A 24,435-nucleotide genomic window follows, 5' to 3' on the forward strand; every position below is an offset into this window, starting at 1 on the left:
CATTTGAATCCATTTTTGTAATAAGGACAAATAACATAAAGTATAATAAGACTTGGCAATCTTATTTTCATTTCATGAAAAATGGTCACCAGAAGGACTCCAAGCTTAAGTGTTGCAACTATAGAGCTTATGTTTATATATACATATATAAATAAATATATATATATTTAAAGATCCAGAACTGTTTGATTTAATGTCATTTGAGTGTAGAAAATCACAATTATACTTACAGCTTGCTAAATCTATAATCTTTTAGCTGAAAGTTAGCTGGTTAGCCACACCCATCAATGAAACTGCTTTCGCAGAAGAATCCAACCTGTGACAATTGATAGGAACTTTAGAAGTCACTTTTTTTAATTTTTTAAAATTGAAGTATAGTTGATTTACAATGTTGTATTAATTTCTGCTGTACAGCCAAGTGACTCAGTTATACATATATATAAATATTCTTTTTCATATTCTTTTCCATTATGGTTTATCACAGGATATTGGATATAGTTCCCGGTGCTGTACAGGAGCACCTTGTTGTTGATTCCTTCTTGATTGTCTATAAAACATGAGATTTCTTAGAACGCAGGCCATCAAACTCTCATTTCAGGTTTTTCCTTCATTACTGCCTGTCATCCTGGTATCTGAAAAGATTTCTATGTCTCAGTATTGCACAGAGGGAATAACATGACTGTCTTAGTCACCACTGTGCCCATCAAGACCAGGCACATGATTCCCAGGATCCGGGCAATGACCCTTCCAGAGGTAATGGGAAATTTGCTATCAGCCAGAAAGCCATGGATCCTCTCCTGGGGAGCCCTGGCTACTGTCTCAAAAGAGACCTGCTCTGGGAAATGTGGGGGCTGAGTACACAGTCTCTGCGAAGCTGTTTCCACGTCTGATGCTTGAAACCCACAGGCAGTAAACAAGGGAAGATCATGAACAGGCTGGGAGCCTGTGAGCAGGAGCTGGAACTTCATAAGGACAGAATGAAACCTGTGTCTGTTCTTGCTGCCTCTGACCTTGTGACCAGGGTGTCCTGCAGAAGCCAGGACCCTACATCACAGAGCTAACACATACGTGTAACCCAGGAGTCAGAGAAACTGAGGGGAAAATCCTGGGGAAGGCAGAGCAACTGAAGGTCCAGCTGCTGCTTATCTGTCTTAAACTGGATTTTTGTGTGTGTGTTTATCCTGCTTGGCATTTTCTTAGCTTCTTGAATTTGCAGATTTATGTCTTCTGCCAAATTTGGGGATACTTTGAGTATTATGATATTCTGTATTTTTATTTGTGTTGTGTTTTAGCAGGCCTCCTCTGACACCACTCTGGTGGGCTAAGGAAGGTCACCACCACCTGGTTATTGTTTGGTGGGGATGGAAGTCTAAGGGACCCAGTCTCTATTAACAGCCCTGGGGAGAGGAATTTCTTGCTAGGCCACCCCCACTTGGCCATCACCCCCGACAGCACCTTGTCTTGAGGGGAGAGCCATGCTATTAATGCTTCCAAATGGTGCCACTGACATTGTGTGTGGGGAGGTTCAGTACAACCAAGTGTGAATGAAAGTCTCAGCTCCCCATCCCCTCTCTGACACCACCCCTGTAGGGACAGAGGGGCACCTCATTACAGTCAGGGTAGGATGGAAGCCTAGGTTCCCCACTCAGCCTTTGCTGATGGGCTTGAGGTGGGACCACAGTTTTTTTTCAATGGTGTTTGACTGGAGTGGAGTGGGGTTTTTTTCTCAAAAGTTTTCTGTTATGTTAGGCTTCCCTTTCTTGGTCTCTGGCTGGAAAGAGCAGGCTTTATTGGGGGCTTTAAAAAAATCTGCACCCATTGGCATTTTAGGTTGTCAACTTACCCAGGCCAGCATACAGAAGACAAAAAGAAAATCACTACTGTGTCTTTCCTCAGGTGGCAACGTCCTTAGTGGGACTGTCTTCTGTCCAACTTTGAGTCTTATATTTCTTTTATAGACAATATTGAGGGTTTTTAGCTGTACTTAGTGGGAAGTATAGGGAGAAGTGTGTCTACCCCACCTCATCCCACTACTGGTTCACTGGTTCACCTTCATTTATGAAAAATATTTTGATGGGTATAAATTTCTGGGCTGACAGTTTTTTTCCCCAGTACTTTAAAGGTGTTGTTTCACTGTCTTCTGGCTTGCTTTTTTTGTATGTTTTTGCTTTTGTTTTTTGATGAGAAGTACTTATCTTTGTTCTCTAGTATGTACAGATCTTTGTTTCTCCAGCTGTTTTTTAAATCTTTTTTTTTTTTGAAGTATAGTTGATTTACAATGTTGTGTTAGTTTCTGGTGTACAGCCAAGTGATTCAGTTGTACATATATATACAGTCTTTTTCATATTCTTTTCCACTATGGTTTATTACAGGATATTGAATAGAGTTCCCTGTTCTATATGGTAGGTCCTTGTTGTTTATTTATTTTATATACAGTAGTTTGTACTTGCTAATCCCAAACTCCTAATTTATCTGTCCCCCACCCCCTTTCCTCTTTGGTAACCAGAAGTTTGTTTTCTATGTCTGTGAGTCTGTTTCTGTTTCATAAATATGTTCATTTATGTCATAGTTTAGATTCCCCAAATAAGTGATATATCCTCCAGCTGTCTTTTAAGGTTTTCCTTTATTACTGGTATGTAGCAATTTGAATATGATGTGCCTTTGTGTGGTTTTCTTCATGTCTTTTCTTTGAATTTCACTGAGCTCCTTGGATCTATGGGTTTGTAATTTTCATCAAATTTTGAAAATATTTAGCCATTATTTCTTCAAATATTTTCTTACTCCCTCACTCTCTCTTCTCCTTCTGGGATTCTAATTACACTTAGACTACTAGACTAGGTACGTCGTCTTGTTCCATAGCTCACTGCTGCTCGGTTCATTCTCCATCTTTTTTCTCCCTGTGTTTCATTTTCGGCAGTTTCTATTTCTACGTTTTTGCATTCACTAATCTTTTCCCTTGCAGTGTCTAATCTGCTCTTAGTCCTATCCCGTATGTTTTTCATTTCATATACCGTACTTGTTACCTCCAGGAGTTGGATTTCCCGCTTGCATATCTCCTGTGATAGTTCAAGGGTCACAGGGTTAGGCCATACTTTCCCCAAAGGTACCCATTGGCTCTGAGATCTCAAGAGCCCAGTGTTGCACTATGTTCAGTGTCACTGAGCTCTTTATCTCCCTGCAGATCTCCATGTGGAGGGGCTCACACACAATCAAAGCAGCAGAGAATCCAAGGCACACAGAATGAGAAAGGATTAGAGGGAATTCCCTGGCGGTCCAGTTAGGACTCGGTGCTTTCACTGCCGTGGGCCTGGGTTTCAATCCCTGGTCGGGGAACTAAGATCCCGAAGGAGGGAGGGAAGGAAGGAAGGAAGGAAGGGAGGAAGGAAGGAAGGGAGGAAGGAAGGAGGGAGAGAGGAAGGATTAGAGAGGAAATTGTCTCACCATTAAGGGAAGCTGCTCTAGAAGCCTTGAGGATTCTGTGTGACCCAATGTGGAGAAGATGGCCTTTAGTCATTAAAACCATGGAATTGAGGCAAAGAAAAACGTGCATTAAAAATAATAATAATGCTAATATTTAATTTATTATTATTTTTATTAGTATGAGCCAAGGAAAGAAGCTCAAAGACCCAGAAATTACAGTGAAGGCATTACGATTTTTCTGTCAAGAAGTTGAATGAGAGGCAGAAGCCTGGACACGCAACTCCCCCCGACCCCAGCCTCTGGGGCTTTAATTAGTTGCAGGAGATTCTCTGTTCTCTCAATGGCTTTATTTCTTTAGTCACACGGAAGTGTTGCATGGCAAGGGCTGTGTCATTCTTCTTTGTGTCGCTAGTGCTAGTGCTTGACACAGAGTCGTGGCCTCTCAACCTGACAGAACTTTTTAGGTCCACGAACTGTCAGTGACGCCAATTCAAGCACCCACGCACAGAGGGGACGAAAGAGCAGAGTGGCGGCGCGGAGGATTCTGGACGCCGTGGTTCCCGCCGGCTGCGCAGGCGCACTGCCGTCCGCGGCCGCCCGGCCGCCGGCGCCATTGTTGGAAGCGTTCCCGCACTGCTCTGCGAGCGCCCTGTCCTCAGGAGGCCGCCAGGTACTCGTCGACCCGGGCGCCGGCCGGGACCCCGCCGCTCCTCCCTCGGCGTTCGGCGCTTGGCGCTCGGCTCCCGGCTGCGTCCGGGGCGGGGCCGCTCCCGGCGGAGCCCCAGCCCCCGAGCTGACCCGCCCACCCCAGAGGCGCCTGGGGCCGACCTCCCTCAGAAGGCTGCGGCCTGGCAGCGCTGCGTCGGGGGGCCGGGCAGGGTGGGCGCGCCACTGGACCTTCCCCTCTTCCCGGGGCCGCGCCTGCACTGAGGGAGTAGGGGGACCCAATGGGCCGAGAAGGGCGGTGCGGGAAGCAGGCGGGCTGGAGGAGGGAGAACCTCCATCCTGGGCTCTGCACCCGAGCGGAGGGACTGGAGTTCGATAGCGGCGCTCTGACTGGTGCCCCCCTCTCCTGCCTTTGGGAAATGGAGGCAGCCTTTCCTGCAGGCTCAGCTTCCAAATATGCAACACAGTTTGGGGAGTTTGGGGGTTTTTTAAGTTTTTTGGGCTGAGCCGCGCAGCTTGCAGGACCTCAGGTCCCCGACCAGGGAATCCAACCCCGGCCAGGGCAGTGAAAGCTCCCAGTCCGAACCACTGGACCGCCAGGGAATTCCCGCAACACAGTAATGTTAACTCTAGTCACCGTGCTGTGCATTATAGCCCCAGGACTGGGTTATTTTATACCTGGAAGTTTGTACCTTTTGACCACCGTCACCCATTTTCCCACCACCTCCCAACCACCAGTCTGTCTCTATGAGTCTCGGGTGTTTTGTTTTGTTTTGTTTTTAGGTTCCACGTATGAGTGAGATTGCACGTTATTTCTGTGACTTGCTTCACTTTCTGTGACTTGCTTCATCTAGCTTAATGCCCTCAAGGTCCACCCATGTTGTCACAAACGGCAGGATTTCCTCTTTTTTTGTGGCTAATCCACTGTGGGCACGTGCCGCTTTTTGTTTATGCATTCGTGCATCAGTGGACACTTAGGTGGCTTCCACGTCTTGGCTGTTGTAAATGATGCTGAAGTAACAGGGGGTGCAGATACCTTTGGGAGTTAGTGTTTTCTTTTCCTTCGGATAAATGCCCAGAAGTGGAATTGCTGGAAAATATGGTGGTTATATTTTTAATTTTTGGAGTAGTCTCCATACTGTTTTCCATAATGGCTGCACCAGTTTACATTCCCACCAGTGGTGCAAAGTGTTCCCTCTGCTCCATGTTTTTGCCAACACTTGTTATGTCTTGTCTTTTTGATAATAGCCATACTGACAGATGTGAGGTGATATCTCATTGTGGTTTTGATTTGCATTTCCCTGATGATTAGTGATGTTGAGCACCTGTTCATGTACCTGTTAGCCATCTGTATGTCCTCTTTGGAAAAATATCTATTCATCCCTGCCCATTTTTTACATCAGATTGTTTGCTTTTTTGCTGTTGAGTTGTATGAGTTCTTTTTATGTTTTGGGTATTAACCCCTTATCAGATATATGAGTTGCAAATATTTTCTCCTGTTCCATAGGTTGCCTTTTCATTTTCTGGACTTCCCTTTGCTGTGCAGAAGCTTTAGTTTGATGTAGTCCCACTTGTTTATTTTTGCTTTTGGTGCCTGAGAAGTCATCGCCAAGATCGATGTCAGGGAGTTTACTGCCTATGTTTTCTTCTAGGAGTTTTATGGTTTCAGACCTTATATTCAATTACTTAATCCATTTGGAGTTAATCTTCGTGTATGGTGTAAGTTAGGGGTCCAGTTTCATTCTTTTGCAGGTCGCTGTCCAGTTTCCCCAACACCATTTATTGAAGAGACTGTTCTTTCCCCATTGTATATTCTTGGCTCCTTTGTTGTAAATTAATTGTAAATTTATGTGTGGGTTTATTTCTGTACTGTATTCTGTTCCATTGATCTGTGTCTTCTTTTTCCAATACCATACTGTTTTGATTACTGTAGCTTTGTGATATAGTTTGAAATCAGGACGCATGATGCCTCCAGCCTTGTTCTTATTTCTCAGGATTGCTTTGACAATTTGGGGTCTTTTGTGGTTCTATACAAATTTTAGAATTATTTGTTCTACTTCTGTGAAAAATGCCTTGCGAATTTTGATGGATACTGGATCGAATCTCTAGATTGCTTTGAGTAGTATGGACATTTTAACAACATTAGTTCTTCGAATCTATGAGCATGGAATATCTTTCCACTTAATGTCTTTAAGTTTTCAATGTATACCAGCCAATCACTTCCGTGGTTAAATTTATTCCTAGGTATTTTATTCTTTTTTTAAGCAATTGTAAATGAGATTGATTTCTTAATTTCTCTCTGTGATAGTTCATTATTAGTGTATAGAAGCACAACAGATTTTGTATATTGATTGTATATCCTCCAACTTTACTGCATTTGTTCACTAATTCCTACAGTTTTTGGCAGGATTTGTTATGGGGTTCTATATATAAAATCATGTCATCTGCAAATAGTGACAATTTTAATTCTTCCTTTCTGATTTGGTTGCATTTTATTTCTTTTTCTTGCCTAATTGCTCTGTCTAGAACTTCCAATAATATGTGGGCTTCCCATAACATATATTATGTTGAGGTACATATCCTCTGTACCCACTTTGTTGAGAGTTTTTATCATAAATGATGTTGAATTTTGTCAAATGCTTTTTCTACCCCTGTTGAGAGGATCATATGATTCTTATCCTGCATGGTGTTAATGTGGTATGTCACATTTGTTGATTTGCAGATGTTGAACCATCCTCGCATCCCTGAAATAGATCCTACTTGATCATGGTACATGATCCTTTTAATGCATTGTTGAATTCAGTTTGCTAATATTTTTTGAGGATTTTTGTGTCAGTGTTCATCAAGGATATTGGCCTATAATTTTCTTTTCTTATAGTACCCTTGCTTGGTTTTGGTATCAGGGTAATGCTGGTTTCATAAAATGAGTTTGGAAGTGTTCTCTTCTATTTTTTGGAAGAGTTTGAGCAGGATTGGTAGTTTTTAAACATTTGGTAGAATTCACCAGTGAAGCCATATGGTCCTGGACTTTTGTTCATTGGGAGAGTTTTGATTACTGATTCAATCTCCTTACTAGTGATCAGTCTGTTAGGTTTTCTATTTCCTCATGATTCAGTCTTGGTAGGTTGTCTGTTTCTAGGAATTTATCCATTTCTTCTAGGTTGTCCAATTTATTGGAATGATCTATTTTAGATCAGTGTGTCTTAAACTTCAATGTGTGCATATGAATCACCTAGAGATCTTAACAAAAGGCTGATTCTGATTCAGTAGTTTCTGGAGTTGGGCCTGAGGTCTTGCATGTGTCACAAGCTCTCTGGTGGTGTTGATGCTGCTGGTCTTTATACTTTTGAGCACAAAGCTCTTGGATGTGGATTCTTTTTTTCTTTTTTTCCCCACTGGGCCGGATGTGGATTCTTAATGGAGGCAAATTGTACATATAAGGCAGGGACAGATTCAGCATAATTCGGCCTAGATTCCTTTGGGCCCCAAAAGCTCTACTGGGTAGTGAGAATGTCAAACTGCCTAAGAAACTCTTATTAAAGAGTAGAGTTTCACAAGATTTGGAAAGCTCATTTCTCACTGTGCCACTGCCCTTTTATATGCCTTGCAGCATCATTCTGCAACCATGCACTTGTTAAGAGAATGTTTACTAACATCAGGCTCTTCTTGTTTTCAAACCAAACTCAGCATCAGCAAGGCCATATCTTTAACCAAAGACAGAAGGCAGAATCAATGCCCGGGGTATCTGAACAAGATCTCTGCCACCCTGTTTCTCCACAGTGTAAAGCCTTTATTAGGCATATAACTATTTTCAGTATAAAAGAACTACTGCTCAGTGCTTTGTGCACTGGATTCCGCTTTCTCTTATATCATTATTGTTATCCCTACTTCCTTTCTATTTGGGTTTGCCTGATATAGAAAGGATAGATAAAGATCTATTTGAATGTGAGACTGAGAGAGGCGTGTACAAGACTTCTAATATCTTTTAATTTTGGAGTTATGGTGTTCTCTTTACATGGAGCAGTGGCCTGTGGAAGTTTTAACGAGTGGACTCTTCCAAGGAAGGATGGGAAGAAAGAGATTACTGGATTATTCCACTGTTAGAGGAGGCGGTGGTTGTGGCAAGGGAAGATGGAATTGTTTTCTTTCCCAGCAAGTTGAGGTAGTGAGGCAGGCGTGGCCTGTAGCTAGACTGATCTGGGACCCTACACAACTTGGGTAAAATATCAGTAGTCTAGTTTTTCTAAGCCTTAGTTTCCTCACCGGTGGAACGGGAATGTAGTTTCCATTGGGTGACGTGATGGTCAAGTGAGAAAGTAGTTTCAAAGCTCCTTGTACAATGTCTGATCTGCCAGCTGTAACTACATTTTGTGGTATTAAAATCTCAAGCTCTACACTGGTAAGAATCATATTTCCTCGCCGATCGCGCAGGTTAATCTTGTGTTCTTTAGCAAGGTCATACTTATTTGTAATGTCAAGGTTTCAACTTGGTAAGTCTGAGATTTCCAAGGCAGGATTGGTTTTCATGGCTTATTTCTGTTTCTTAGATATGTCTTTGCAGGACTCCACTCTTTCCAGAGAGGGGAGCCCAGAGGAAGAGATTATGGCTGCTGTGGTTTTCTCAGTTGGACCTCTGGTAAGTTGGGGTTTCCTCTGCTTCTGACCTGTTGTCCTGCTTTGAGAGCACGGCTACTTTTCCTGAAGTCGTGTGACTTTACCTCACCCACACTCCCTTTGGTAACTGAATCAAGTTGTTTGATCCATGAAAATTGGGTTCACCATAGTAAAGCTTGTAATCTATAGGAAGATTCACTATGCATATTGAAACAAGTATCAAGACACGTAATCTTGCAAAAAAAATCTGTGCTATCTTTAGATATGATAGGCAGTCTGGAAAATTTACTTATGATGTTAACTTTGTATTGTTCCCAGGAAATTTCAGTTATTTATGGGGTAGTAGAATGGAATATTTTCCAATTGGAAAATTTTGTTTAGGAAATTTTGAACAAAACAATACATGTGCATACATACACACACTCTTAATTCATAGGGACCATTCCCCTTGTGCCCACTCTTAGTGTTCTCCTCTTTTCTACCCATTAAGAAGTGATCAAGCTTAATAGATGACATGGAGAGAAAGAAGATGTTTAAGACACAGTGCTTGGCTGTAGGGAGCTTACAGTCTCACTGAGATAAGGCATACAAAAGAAATAGTTACATAATTTATTTAGGTGAATGATAGTTACTGAGCAGTATGATAAAGCTGATGAGTGCTTTTGTAAGGAAAGAAATGGGATATTAGTATGGGCTGAATCAGTCTTGGAAAGCTCATGAGGATGGTTAGATTTAAGCTGGTACCCAATTACAAGTGGGATTTAAGTTGTTGTAAATTATTTGTGAGGGTACTTCAGGTGAGAAGGCAAGGCTCTGAGGCAGAGAACAGTGAGTGAGCCAGTGATTCAAGATGGAAATTTGTGAAAGATAGGACTGGAATTTAGATAATTAAGCTGAATCTTTTCATGTTTCCCTGAAGACATTTAAGTGTATATATGTATGTGTGTGTGTTTGGATGTGTTTGAGGTGGGTATTAATGTGATTAAAGCTGTGTTTTAGAAGTGACTTTTTTTTTTTTTTTTAAGTTTGCTGTTCTTTTTTATTTATTTATTTATTTATTTATTTATATTTATGGCTGTGTTGGGTCTTCGTTTCTGTGCGAGGGCTTTCCCTAATTGTGGCAAGTGGGGGCCACTCTTCATCGCGGTGCGCGGGCCTCTCACTATCGCGGCCTCTCCCATTGCGGAGCACAGGCTCCAGACGCACAGGCTCAGCAGTTGTGGCTCACGGGCCCAGCCGCTCCGCGGCACGTGGGATCCTCCCAGACAAGGGCCCGAACCCGTGTCCCCTGCATTGGCAGGCAGAGTCCCAACCACTGCGCCACCAGGGAAGCCCCTAGAAGTGACTTTTTGAAATAGGAGATTCAGAAGAAAGGTAGTACCAACAAATATAATTTGTTACAGAAATGATCCATAATAACTTGTAGTAGTGATCTTTTATTTTTTGTAGCAAGAATATAAAACATGTAAATAGTTCTTAATACATACCCTTGAAAAGATAAATGAAAACCAAAATGTTTCACTTTATCAGTAGATCTAAAGTATTTGTCTAGTATAGGCCGGATCAAACACATATCTAATTATCAGAGGTTGAGGTTCACATCATCCTTAATTTTCTGGAAGCTGAATATTTGTACTTTTTTTTTTAAATTAATATATTTATTTTTGGCTGCGTCGGGTCTTTGTTGCTGCGCACGGGCTTTCTCTAGTTGCAGCGAGTGGGGGCTACTCTTTGTTGCGGTGCGCGGGCTTCTCATTGCGGTGGCTTCTCTTGTTGCGGAACACCGGCTCTAAGCCCGCGGTCTTCAGTAGTTGTGGCTCACGGGCTCTAGAGCGCAGGCTCAGTAGTTGTGGCGCACCGGCTTAGTTGCTCCGCGGCATGTGGGATCTTCCCGGACCAGGGCTCGAACCCGTGTTCCCTGCATTGGCAGGCGGATTCTTAACCACTGTGCCACCAAGGAAGTCTGCTGAATATTTGTACTTTTTAAGATAAGAACTTGAAAGGGAAGAACTAAGATAACATTTTTCTCAGTGAAATTTAATAGTTCTGTTACCGATAACTTTTTAAAATGGCACAAAAATCTAAAATCAGTAAGTACTACTAGAAGGTATAGTAAAATTTCATTTCATTTATGAAATCAGGTCTTTATAGGCATATAGTGTCTAAGATTTGGAAGAAAGCAATGTTGTGAGAGGTCCCTGAAATATTCTCTGAAAGAGTACTGAGACAGGGCCCCCCCAACCCCCAGACATGATCTTTCAGTTGTAGAAAACAGATGGTGTTAGTAGGTTTTGAATGTTATTCTTGAGCAAGATAGATTATTTCTGAGAAACAGATTTCATCCTCATAGGAAAAAGGAGAATTATGTAGCATCTAAGACCCTTTATTATAAGTTTATTTTTGTTTTGATAGGTTATTTGTTAAAAGTCTCCTTTAAAAATTATGCATTTGTATCTTTCTCAGTCTTGTGTGTGTCATTGTCTCAAACGAGGTGAAAGAAGATTATGATTGGATGTTGCTATGGGACCTTAATTTCATCCCTGAATAAAACAGTAGAAGAGGTGATCTCATATACACCGCATCCACAGTGGACTGGTGGTGCTTGCTGAGGCTGTGTTGTAGGTAATAGGCAGCCTGTCACTGAGTGATCTTATCCTGTATCCCCTTAGAGTCCTGAAGTTCCCCAGCCAAATGAAGATCTTCACCTTCAGGCAGAAGAACAAGAATTGGTAAAGGTAATACTTGGCATTGTATCTAAGGGGAATGAAGAGACGGCACCTCTTTTACTGCCCTAATTCTTAATGTTCCAGCACATTGCAAGTTCACCATAAGAACCATTTTGCTCGATAGGTGTGGTAACCCCAGGGCTGGTAGTGTCATTTTGACAGATTTTATTTCTCTCAGTGGTAGCAGCCCTAATTTGACAGATGGTCACATTGTAATTCCTAATGATAAAGTATCCTGTATCACATACTTCACTTCTTGCTTGCAGAGCCTCAAGGTAGCCAGAGGTGAGAGCTGAGGGCCTTCTTAGATTTTTCCTGGGGCTTAGCTCCAGATGGGAAAAGAAAACAAACGAAGTAAGTTCATTATAATTTGAGTTAATGTGTGAAGTGATTAACAATATTAACAGTTTATGAACTGTCATTATCTCTCACATTAGCCATGTTTTATTATTAGCAGAATTATATAAAACATGCTTCACAAACTTTGAGGTCCTAATAAATAAAAAGATTTAAACAATTTGATAAGCATACATATCTGTATGGCAGAAAAACACTCCAGAGGAAATCAGTTTCTTCCGATACAGAGCAGACCTTAGCCAAATACAGTCTAACTTGAGACCTTTGCCTGATTAGTCAGCTAAGTAGCGTTCTTAATTTACCAGGTCATAGAGTGTAGTGCTTATGAGTTTGAATTTTGGAACCAAACTGCCTGGATTTGAATCGAGAGTTTATGTCTTCTGCGAACTTAGGCAAGGCACCTAACCTCTCCATGCCTCACTTTCCTTATCTGTAAATAGCACCTTCCTTATTGTGAGGATTCAATCATTACATTAAAAGCCTTCATATCAGTACCTGACAAATAATATGAACCATACTTACACAAAAGTAGAGAGAGTAGTTTGATGAATCCCATTGAACCTTCAACAGTTAACACCCATGGCAATCATATTTCATCTGTAATACTACCCTCCCTCACTGGTTATTTTGAAGCAAATCCAAGACATTATATAATCTCATGTATAAATATTTCATTATATATCTATAACAGATTTTTTTAGTTTTAAGTATAATACCATAATTACAGCTAAAAAATGAACAGTAAGCCTTAATATTATCACATATTAATTTGGTATTTGTTTCCCCAGTTGAATCATATTAGCTGATATTGTCTCTTAGGTCACTTTTAATCTAGAGGTTTCCCCGTCCCTCCTTTTTTCCCTTTGTAATCATTTACTGAAGAAACCAAGTCATTTGTATTTTAGAGCTGTGATGTCCAATGCAGGAGCCACTAGCCACATGTGGCTGTTGAGTACCTGAAATGTGACTAGTTCAAGTTGAGATGTACTATTAACTTAAAATACACATCATATTTCAAAGACTTAATACAAAAAATAATGGTAAATTATCTCATTAATAATTTTTGCATTGATTGCATGTTGAAATTATATTTTGTACATATTAGACTAACTAAAATATATTATTAAAACTAATTTCACCTGTTTCTTTTTATTTTTAATGTGACTACTAGAAAATTTAAAATTCCATTTGTGACTTGCATTATATTTCTGTTGGACAACATTGATTTAGAATTTCACACAATATGGATTTTATTTATTGCATCCCCATGGGGTTTTTTTAACATGCACTTCTGTCTCCTGTATTTCCTTTATATTGTTAGTTAAATCTAGAGGCTTGATCAGATTCAGATTTTGATTTTTTAAAAATTTTTTTCATTGGTATTTCATATTTCTGGTGTCTACTACCAGAAGCTACATAATGCCTAGTTGAAGCCTCTTTGGCGTGTTAGCAGCCACTGATAATCCTTTAATTCATTAGAGGTAGCAAAATGATGATATTCTAATTTTTTCATTCCATGTTCACGTATTAGCTGGCGTACTTCCATAAAGAGAAACCTCCCCTCATCAACCATCTGATTACATTTTATAACTGTGCAAACTATATGTATTTTGCATAGGAAAAGAAGGGCAAAGGGTTAATTCTTTCTCTTTATTTACCAGTTTCCAGGCATTCTCCAAAGATGATCAATGAGTATCCTTAGAGTTTTATAGTGAAATCATAATTTTAAATGTATTAGATATTTTTGAAGCCCACTACAGTTATTGTTCTTATGGATGTTCACATTGTCCCATCTTTGGCCAGTGAGAGCCTCTTGAAGTTGTCTCGCAAGTCTCAGACGTGATCCTAGTACTAGTGTTTGATAGCTTCCGTGCTTTTTATTTTGACAGAAAGTTCCAAGCCCTGGTTTCTTGTAGAGGAAAGTAATCTGTAGGGGCCACAGTCTAGACTGCATAATGGTACCTTTCTGGTTATTGTTTCTAGACCTATTGAATGGACGAAGATAGGAAGTATGTGGCCTGTTTTCCTTAAAATACTTCATGAGTTTATACCGATATTTCCGATGCAATTTTGGATTGTCCATAATCTCATTGTACATAATCTCATTGATATTACATTTATATCTTCTTTCTCCCATGTCAAATTTATTAGCTCTCAATGATATCAGTACTAATTTGCTTTAGCCAACACTACACACGCAACAGTTACAAAATAACATTTCCATCACTGCCACCAACAATAATGATTATTTACTGAAAATGTGTTGTTTAGTTTTTTGCAGTTCTTTTTCTCCTCAGGATATATCTCACAAGAGATATACAGAAAAATTACTGTGTTTTAAAGATACTCAAAATAGTTCCTCTCTGATGAATGTGTATGCTACCAGCTGGCTTCATTTTACTTTTAATATTTAGAAATTGCTTTTTTTATTTAGTTTTTCTTTTATAATAATATATTTACATGGTTCAAAAGTCAAATCTAAAAAACAAGAAATATTCAAGGGAATCTAGCTTCTATTCCAGTCCTCTTCACTCTGTTTCCCCCTTCCTCCAATAGGTAACCAACCATTAAAACAATCTTATGGCTCATTCTTTGATTTTTTTTACAAGCATATATACATGTATACATATATTTTATATCCTGACCAGAGAAGCTCCCCAAAGTCCCATGATTTCTTATTTTTCTTTCTCAGATAAATAGCTTATAATATTCTATATCTACAATCTGAATGATAAACTGTGTCTTTTATTAAGCCATATTTTATAGAATAGAACTGAAAAAGAGTTGATATTATACATAAGGCAGGATTTTGAGGGAGAAAAGATGATTTGGCTGGAAACTACTCGTTTTCTAGTTTTCTTCCCCAGTTTTGTATGTATTAATCTGCCTAATAGGGCTAACTGTGCACTCCCTGAGTGATCTCTGTATTTATTTTAGGAATCAGTGACATTTAAAGATGTGGCTATAGACTTCACATTGGAAGAGTGGAGGTTGATGGACCCTACACAGAGGAAACTGCACAAGGATGTGATGCTAGAGAATTATAGGAATCTTGTCTCCTTGGGTAAGGGTAACCTCCAGGTATATGTATCTGCCCACTGGACCAGGTTTACTGAAGATACGGACCCTCTAAAGTACTTAACTGAATTTTGGGTTAGAATTTAAGCATTAAAATCTCATAATCTTAGGGGCATATTGTTGGGAGTTATGCCGTCTCTTGCTCTTAACTCAGTGGTTCGCCCATTGTAGAGTAAGAAATACATATTTCATTGGAATCTTGGAGATCATTGACAGTCCCTCCGATTTAGGACTGTTTTTTCTAGTCACTTCCATAAGACTTATCAGTGCCTCTAGAAAGAAAGGAACAAATATGTCTATTTTCTTTCTAAACTGAGATTATCCCCAAACCTGGGATCATCGTGTTGAGCTTCTTTGAGGTACCTTTGTAATTCTCTACAACACTGCTGTACAGTAGAATGTTCTCCTGTGATGGCAATGTTTTGTATTTGTGCTTTCCAGTGTGGTAGGCTCTACACTGTGGCTGTTGAGAATTTGAAATCTGGCTAGTCCAACTGAAGAACTGAATTTTAAATTTTATACAATTTTAACTAATTTAAATTCAGAATTAAATATCCATAGGTGACTATTGTCAGCTGCATTGGACAGTGCACCTCTAGAACTTCTTGTAGTAACCACTCTGCACAGAAGATCAGGAGCTGAGACTGAATTTGGCCCTAGTTCTTGCTCACAGGCACAATCAAATCCTATTCATTTTTCTCTGAACAGGGCTTGCAGTTTCCAAACCAGACATGATATCTCATTTGGAGGATGGAAAAGGACCATGGGCTGTAGTGAGAGAAACTTCAAAAACCCCCTATTCAGGTGAGTTAATAAGAACCAGGAGGATGGGATTTCTTTGAATTCAGTAGGTCATGGATGGAGCAGAACATCTGACATATTTTGGGGGTATCTTTGCTCAAAGCTATCTTGAAGGAAAAGATTCTCCCCCTCTCTTCCTCTCTCCCTACACCTCCCTCCCTCCCTCCTGCCTTCCCTCCCTGTCTCCCTCTGTTTCCCTGTCCTTTTCCCTCTCCCGCCATCTCTGCCCTCTACTTCTAGTTCCCATCACATCCTACTTCACTTTCTTGGGAACATGATTTTCATAATTGTTCCTTCATTCAAACATGCATAAAATATCCCTTTCAGTTCTGTCCTCTCCATTTAACCTTACACTTTTCTCATTTGTTTTACCATTATTTGATATCCCTTCCTTTATTAACTTTCCTGAAAGTGCTTTCTTAAGGATCATCACTGATTTCTTTTAAGCTAAACCCATTGACTAATTATTTAACTTTCTTCACCTGCATGCCTGCTGAAACTTGAGGAACCCTCCTACTGTCCTCCAGAATCTTAACTAATTGAGAATACAAGCAGTAAATCAGTTGAGAATCAAAATACAGTATTTATCTACTTAACCAATATCTATTAATATTAAACAATCAGTATTTAATACTTATCTGTATACTGTGAACTGAGTTAAGTACTATGTCTACAGCAGTAAGATGGACCAGATCCCTTCTCTCATGAAGATTAAATTTTGAGAAATAGATAATTGACAAGTAAATAAACAAAAACAAGCTAAATAATGGTTGTAATAACTTAGCCATGAGGATACGAAAGAGTAACTTGGGTTACTATCCTAAGGAAGAGTAACTATCCTTCAGATAGTGTGGTCGGGGAAGGCTTCTGAGGAGGTGACATTTAAGGTGAAACTTGAAGAGTCAGAAGAAGCCAGCCAGAAGGCAAGAGAAGAAGAAGAGCATTCCAGACAGCAGAACGTAATGTACTGAGTTCTAGAAATCTGAGGAAGCTGCCTGACTGAAGCATAAGGAGAGGGAGACTGGTACAGAATAAGATAGAGAGTCAGACAGGAGACTGCCTATTCAGGGCTCTGTGGACCATGTTAAGGAGAGTGGATTTTAATCAAAGTGAGTGTGAAGGCACTGAAAGGTTTTAATCAAGGATCTTTGGGAAATAACCCTGTTGATGGAAATTGAACTTAAGGGCATAAAGCAGGTAATCAGTAAAGAGGTAGTTAAAATAGTCTAGGCAGGGATGTCCCTGGTGGCACAGTGGTTAAGAATCCACCTGCCAATGCAGGGGACACGGGTTCAAGCCCTGGTCCGGGAAGATCCCACATGCCGCGGAGCAGCTAAGCCTGTGAGCCACAACTACTGAAGCCTGCTCACCTAGAGCCCGTGCTCTGCAACAAAAGAAGCCACACGATGAGAAGTCTGTGCACCACAATGAAGAGTAGCCCCCACTCGCCGCAACTAGAGAAAGCCCATGCCACAACAAAGACCCAACGCAGCCAAAAAAAATTTTTTTAATTAAAAAAATAAAAAAATAGTCTAGGCAAGAGACTATAGTAACTTTGATTAGGGTGATGGTGGAGATGGAAAGGAATAATGGATTCTAGATCATTTGCGTATTTATTTTATTGTGATGCCATCCATAACTTGTACATGTGTTACATATATTATTTTTATATCTCTAATATTATATATGTATTTTTAGAGAGTGAGTGAAAGGTAGACATTAGAGATAGTTTCGATGACTCTCTAGAGAAAGCCCCCCTCCATATGAAGAGGGAAGGAGAAATGGGGCAGTGGCTGGAAGAAAGAAGGAATAAAAAAAGAAAACTTTTATTTTTGAGATGGAAACTTTTCTGACGTGCTTAAGTGCTGGTAGGAATGATGTTGCAGTGGAGAGGGAGAAATTGATGTTGTAAGACAAAGGTAGGGTCACTGAAGAACTAAAGTGTCTGAGAAAGTGAAAGGGGATAAAATCACGAATGGAAAAGGAGAGATTTACCCTTGATAGGCAGGGAGGACACCTCTTCCGCAGTAACACTAGGCAGGATGGAGAAGATGGGAGCAGATATAGGTCAACTGGTGGTGAGAAGATTGAGGCATCCTATGATGATAGCTTCTTTATTCTCAGTAAAATATAAAGAGAGCCATCAGCTTACAGTGAGGACAAGAAAGAGTTGTGAGGGACTTCCCTGGTGGCACAGTGGATAAGACTCTACACTCCCAATGCAGGGGGCCCGGGTTCTATCCCTAGTCAGGGAACTAGAGCCCACATGCATGCCGCAACTAAGACCCGGTGCAACCAAATAAATAAGTAAATAAATATTTTAAAAAGAAAAAAAAGTTGTGAGAGAGAGAAAGTTAGAAATTTCATGGAATTCACCAGGGAAACCATGTTGGCCTAAAGCTTTTATTGAGAAAGGTGTTTAATTACAGCTTCTATTACTTTTGTAGTTGTAGGACTATTCATATTTTCTATTTCTTTTTATTTCAGTTTAATAAGTTGTGTTTGTCTAGGAATTCATCTACTTAATATAAAATTTAAATTTGGGGGCATAACATCCTCTCTTTATCTTTTAAATGACTATATGGATCCGAAGGGATGTCTCCTTTTTCATTCCTGACACTAAATTTTTTGTCTTCTCTCTTTTATCTTAATCAGTCTTGCTAGGATTTATCAATCTTATTTGGCTTTTAAAAAATAATTTTTAATCCTTGCTACTGTGTATTTGATTTCTGTTTCATTACTTTCTTCTCTTTCATTGTTTTTACCTTCTTAGGGTTTAATTTGCTGGTCTTTTCTAACTTCTTGAGTTGGATACTTATTGAATTTAGCCGTTCTTTTTTGCTAATGTATTTAAGGCTATCAAGACTACCATACTTTTTTTATGTAACACCTTCATAATTATTGAGTTCAAAGTATTTGATCATTTCCAGTGTGATGTCTTTGGCCCTCAGGTTATTTGGAGGTATTTTCTTTAATTTTGTACTATATGGGGATTTTCTAATAATCTTGTTGTTTTAAGTTCTACTGTGGTCAGAAAACATTCTCTGTATGATTTCAGTCTTTGCAGGTTTCTTGAAATTTGCTTTGCCACCTGGCCAATTTTTGTAAATATTCTGTGTGCACTTGGAAAAATGTGTAGTATTTAGGTACTGAGTGCTGTTCTAGATATGTCAAGTTTGTTAATTATGTTGCTGAAGTCTGTCTTCTTGCTGATTGTCAGCTTATTCTATCAGTTACTGAGAAATTTTTTTTTAAGTCTCCCACTGTGAGTATAGATCTGTCTGTGTCTTAGTTCTTTAATTTTTGCATTATGTATTTTGAAGCTGTGTTCTTAGGTAAAAACAAAGTTAGAATTGTTATATCTTTCTGGTAAATTGGATCTTTTATCATTATGAAGTGTCTTCTTTATCTTTGTAAATTGTTTTTGCCTTAAAGTCTATTTTGCCTGATACTAATATTACTATAGCATCATTCTTTTTATTGTATATATGATATATCTTTTTTTATCTGCTTACTGTCATCTTCTATGTATCTTTGTATTTTATTTCTCTTATAATTGCATTTTGTTAATTTTTGTTTTAACTAATCCGACAGTCTGTATCTTCTGGAGTTTTTAATCCATTTGTACATAATACAATTATATAATGTTTAAATCTACCCTCTAACTGTGAGAGTATCTTGCCTTTTCTATATTCTTTTTCTTCCCATTCATGCCTTCCTTTTGATTTATCATCTTTTGTTTTTCTATTCCCCTTGTAATCAGTTGGTAATTATAAATTTTTAAGTTATTTGTTTAGTGGTTACAGATTTTCCCAAACAATACAAGAATCTTGAACAGCTTATTCAGTTTAACCTCAATTATACATTAATGAAGTTATGTATTTTAATTCTATATATGTCAAATCTCATATTATTATTAATTTGTATGCAGTCAATATTCATTCAGATTTACCGATGTTTACCTTCTCTTTCTCTTCATTTTTTTCTTCATTTCTGAACTTTTACCTAGGATTATTTTTCTTCTACTTAAAGAATGCCCTTTAATATTCTCCTTTATTCAGATCTGCTGGTGTTATATTCTCTCCATTTTTCTTTTTGCCTAAAAAAAAATTCCTGTCACCTTAATTGAATTGGACATTTAAATGAGCTGGGTTTTAGTCCTTGGGTTCTAGAGTTTTCTTTTTTGGTGACCCTGAGTTCAAATCTTTGTCTAGCCCTGTGAATCCATTAAAAGTTCTACTTACCTTGAGTTTTAAAGTCATAAAGCCATTTTACTAACCACAGAAGATTTTGATTCAATTTTTAAAAAACATTTAGATATGATTACCTGGAAATAAATTAGAAATTTATAAGAAGTTTAAAAGTGTTCTAAAAAGTAAAATATTAAGTTCGCATATACAAACAAATTGTAAGACCGCTACCCCCCAGTATAATTGTTTAAGAAAATTTTGAAACTGTCAGATATGTTCTTAAGACCCATAAAAAGGTTGCAAAACTACCCTTGCTAATAGTAATTATCACTATTTGTAATATTCACAACTGTATTAATTTTGACTAGCTTGTTCAACCTACTTTCTGAAAAATCAAAGTGTCTTCTTCCACAAATGTTCTATAGTTACATATAGAAAAGGATATTTTTTAAAAGGAATGTGTATATATATATATATATATATATATGTATAACTGAATCACTTTGCTGTACAGCAGTAATTAACACAAAATTGTAAATCAACTATACTTCAATATAAATAAATAAATTTTTTTAAATGAAAAAAAATCTAAATCGAAAGAAAAAAAAAAGGTACATATAAAGACTTGAAAAAGCTATTCTGACAGGGAAATTTGAGAAAGCCCTCACGAAAAAGCTACTGAACAGGGCTTCCCTGGTGGCACAGTGGTTAAGAATCCGCCTGCCAAAGCAGGGGACACGGGTTCAAGCCTTGGTCCTGGAAGATCCCACATGCCGCAGAACAACAAAGCCTGTGCACCACAACTACTGAGCCTGCGCTCTAGAGTCCACGAGCCACAACTACTGAGCCCACGTGCCACAACTACTGAAGCCCACGCACCCAGAGCCCATGTTCTGCAACAAGAGAAGCCACCGCAATGAGAAGCCTGCACACTGCAACGAAGAGTAGCTCCCACTCGCTGCGACTAGAGAAAACCTGTGCACAGCAGCAAAGACCCAATGCAGCCAAAAATAAATAAAATAAAATAAATTTTTAAAAAGTAGTGAACAAAGAATGAGAACAAGTAAAAAGTATTATTTAGGGTGAATGTCTGGTTTGTGGAGTAAGTGGGAAGCAAGGAAGTAGTTACAACTTAGGAAGACTGCTCTCTAAAGAATTTGACTCTAAAACGAATGAGAAAAGGAGGAAATATTTGAGAAACTTGGATTGTGGAAGGGTTACCACAAATGAATTTTTTTTAATAGGATAAAAACTCGAATTTACTGCTTTGGTTCTTTGCTCAGTCAGCCTTCCTTAACGCAATCTCCTCCTTCCTAGAAAACAAGGGCAGTTTGGAAGCAGTTAAAAACATATATTCGTTACCAATTCAAGCTTCCCTTTTGTTTTCCTGTTTAGTGTGATATCCTCAACCTAGGAAATAGGAGTCATTTGATTTCTCTCTCTTTTCCTCCCAGAGTTGGAGACCAAACCTACAACCAAGAATGCTATACCAACAGAGAATATTTCTGAAGAATGTTTATCACAGGAGACCATAGTAGAGAAACTCATAGAGAATGGTCTATGGGACACCAAAATGGGAGGATTATGGAAATGGAGTGACAGGATATTGAGATTGCAACATAGTCAAGAAAGTCATTTGAGTCAAAGAATAGTTAAACACAAGAAAATTCCCACTCTTCAAAAAGGCTTTAGATTTGGATCTGTTCTTTTTCCAGAACCAGGAGTTACCACAGAAGAGCCCCACAGCAAATACCAAACACATGAGGAAAATTTTACAGAGAATTTAGATTTGATTACAGATACCCATCTGGGGAAGAAAATGTGCAAGGATACAGAAGGCAACAAAGTCATAAGCCCTGCTTCAGAACTCACTGTAGAGAAAAAAAACAATAATAAAGAAAAACCCTATAAATGTAGTACATGTGAAAAGGCCTTCCGTTATAGGTCATTACTCATTCAACATCAGAGAACTCACACTAAAGAAAAACCTTATGAATGCAATGAATGTGGGAAAATGTTCAGCCAGCCTTCATATCTTAGTCAACATAAAAAAATTCACACTGGAGAAAAGCCCTATAAATGTAATGAATGTGGAAAGGCCTTCATTGCTTCTTCATCCCTTATGGTGCATCAGAGAATTCATACTAAGGAGAAACCTTATCAGTGTAATGTCTGTGGAAAATCTTTCAGCCAGTGTGCCCGCCTTAATCAACACCAGAGAATTCAAACTGGAGAGAAGCCCTATAAATGTAGTGAATGTGGGAAAGCTTTTGGTGATAAATCAAAACTTGCAAGACATCAGGAAACTCACAATGGAGAAAAACCCTACAAATGTAATGATTGTGGGAAAGCCTTTAGGAATAAGTCATATCTTAGTGTACATCAGAAGACCCATACTGAAGAGAAACCATATAAATGCATAGAGTGTGGGAAATCTTTCAAGAATACCACAATCTTCAATGTTCATCAGAGAATTCATACTGGAGAGAAACCCTTTAGATGTAATGAGTGTGGAAAAGCCTATAGAAGTAATTCAAGCCTTATTGTACATATAAGAACTCATACTGGAGAAAAACCCTATGAATGTAATGAATGTGGGAAAGCATTCAATCGTATAGCAAATTTCACAGAACATCAGAGGATTCATACAGGAGAAAAACCCTATAAATGTAGCGAATGTGGGAAAGCGTTCATTAATTATTCATGCCTTACTGTACACCACAGAATGCATACAGGAGAGAAACCTTATAAATGTAATGAATGTGGAAAGGCCTTCATGCGTTCTTCATCTCTAATTATACATCAGCGAATTCATACTGAGGAGAAACCTTATCTCTGTAATGAATGTGGGGAATCTTTCAGAATAAAATCACACTTAACTGTACATCAGAGGATTCATACTGGAGAGAAACCATATAAATGTACTGACTGTGAGAGGGCATTTACCAAGATGGTAAATCTCAAGGAGCACCAGAAAATTCATGCTGGTGTGAAACCTTACAACTGCTATGATTGTGGAAAATCCTTCAGAACTAAGTCATACCTTATTGTACATCAAAGGACCCATACTGGAGAAAAACCATATAAGTGTAATGAATGTGAGAAAGCTTTCACTAATACATCACAGCTTACTGTGCATCAAAGAAGGCATACTGGAGAAAAACCCTATAAATGTAATGAGTGTGGGAAGGTTTTCACAAGTAACTCAGGCTTTAATACCCACCAAAGGACACATACCGGGGAGAAACCATTTAAATGTAATGACTGTGGCAAAGCATTTAGCCAGATGGTACACGTCACAGAACACCAGAAAATTCATAGTGGAGAGAAACCCTATAAGTGTGATGTCTGTGGAAAAGCCTTCAGGAGAGGTTCATACCTTACAGTGCATTGGAGAACACATACTGGAGAAAAGCCCTATACATGTAAGGAATGTGGGAAAGGTTGTATTACTCTATCACAGCTAACTCTACATCAGAGAATTCATACTGGGGAGAGGCCCTATAGATGTGAAGAATGTGGAAAAGCCTTCAGAACTAACTCAGACTTCACTGTACATCTGAGGATGCACACTGGAGAAAAACCCTATAAATGTAGTGAGTGTGGAAAAGCCTTTAGGAGTAGCTCAAGCCTTACTGTACATCAAAGAATACATCAGAGAGAAGCTCAATTAATATAGAGGACAGTAAATTATCATCCAGATATGACAAGAATCTTATAAACTGTATATTTTATGAATGTGGGAAAATGTTCAGGAGCAATTTGCCAGAAAGTACACACTTCATAAATATAAGAATGTAGAAAAGCAGTTGGTCATATTAAATCTTAGAAGTTATAAGAAAATTCATAATTAAAAGGGCAAATGAAGGCCTTCATCCAAATTTCATATTTTATTCATTTAACAAATTATCTTCGATGAATTGCCTATATTTTTTTTTGCTGATTTTCTTATTGGTTTATCTATATTTCTTATAAATCTGGAGGTGCTCTTAATATAGTTGAGATATTAATCATTTGTCATATGTGTTGCAAATGTTTTTCTTAACCTAGTATTTGTACCTTTTTATGTAGTAAAAGATTTTTAAGTCTTTAATTTTTCATAGTAAAATATTTACATCTTTTCCTTTTTATATTCTGTATTTACTCTTTTAGTAATCCCCAGGTTATCTATAGTCTCCTAAATTTGTTTCTAATATTTTGATAATTTTATTTTTTACATTGAAGTTTTAATCTGTCTGGACTAGATGGCTATTCATAGAAGAACAACTCCAAATGCATTAACCTATGAAAATATTATGAACCTAAATAAACAATACTCAGGGAAATGCAAATTGAAACAACCCATAATATGTTACTTCCACTTCATGGAGTTGGCAAAAATTAAAAGGTCTTTTGCTAGTGGAGTTTGGCAAACCATATACTCTTACCAAATGGTTATATCAACTTATATTTCCACCAGCAATCCAGCGGTATATATTTTTTAAATTCTTAAGTAAAATTTTGAAAGCACTTTGACCCAGCAGTCTCACTTTTGGGGAATCTGCCCTACAGAAATAATAGCATCAGTGCAAAGGCATATGTAT

The 24,435-nt window shown here is 38.5% G+C and overlaps 1 protein-coding gene across 1 annotated transcript; it reads left to right on the forward strand.

Moving 5' to 3' along the window:
- The first annotated feature begins 4,024 nt into the window (after positions 1-4,024).
- ZNF624 (zinc finger protein 624) lies at positions 4,025-23,614 on the forward strand. The gene is given in 7 exon segments (XM_068530042.1): positions 4,025-4,090; positions 8,634-8,722; positions 11,370-11,435; positions 14,721-14,847; positions 15,570-15,665; positions 21,307-23,420; positions 23,422-23,614. Coding segments are annotated over 6 exon segments (2,595 nt in total). The 5' UTR covers positions 4,025-4,090; positions 8,634-8,635; the 3' UTR covers positions 23,527-23,614.
- The last annotated feature ends 821 nt before the right edge of the window (positions 23,615-24,435 follow it).

This window comes from Eschrichtius robustus, chromosome 20 (assembly GCF_028021215.1).
Source record: "Eschrichtius robustus isolate mEscRob2 chromosome 20, mEscRob2.pri, whole genome shotgun sequence".
Lineage (NCBI taxonomy): Eukaryota > Metazoa > Chordata > Mammalia > Artiodactyla > Eschrichtiidae > Eschrichtius > Eschrichtius robustus.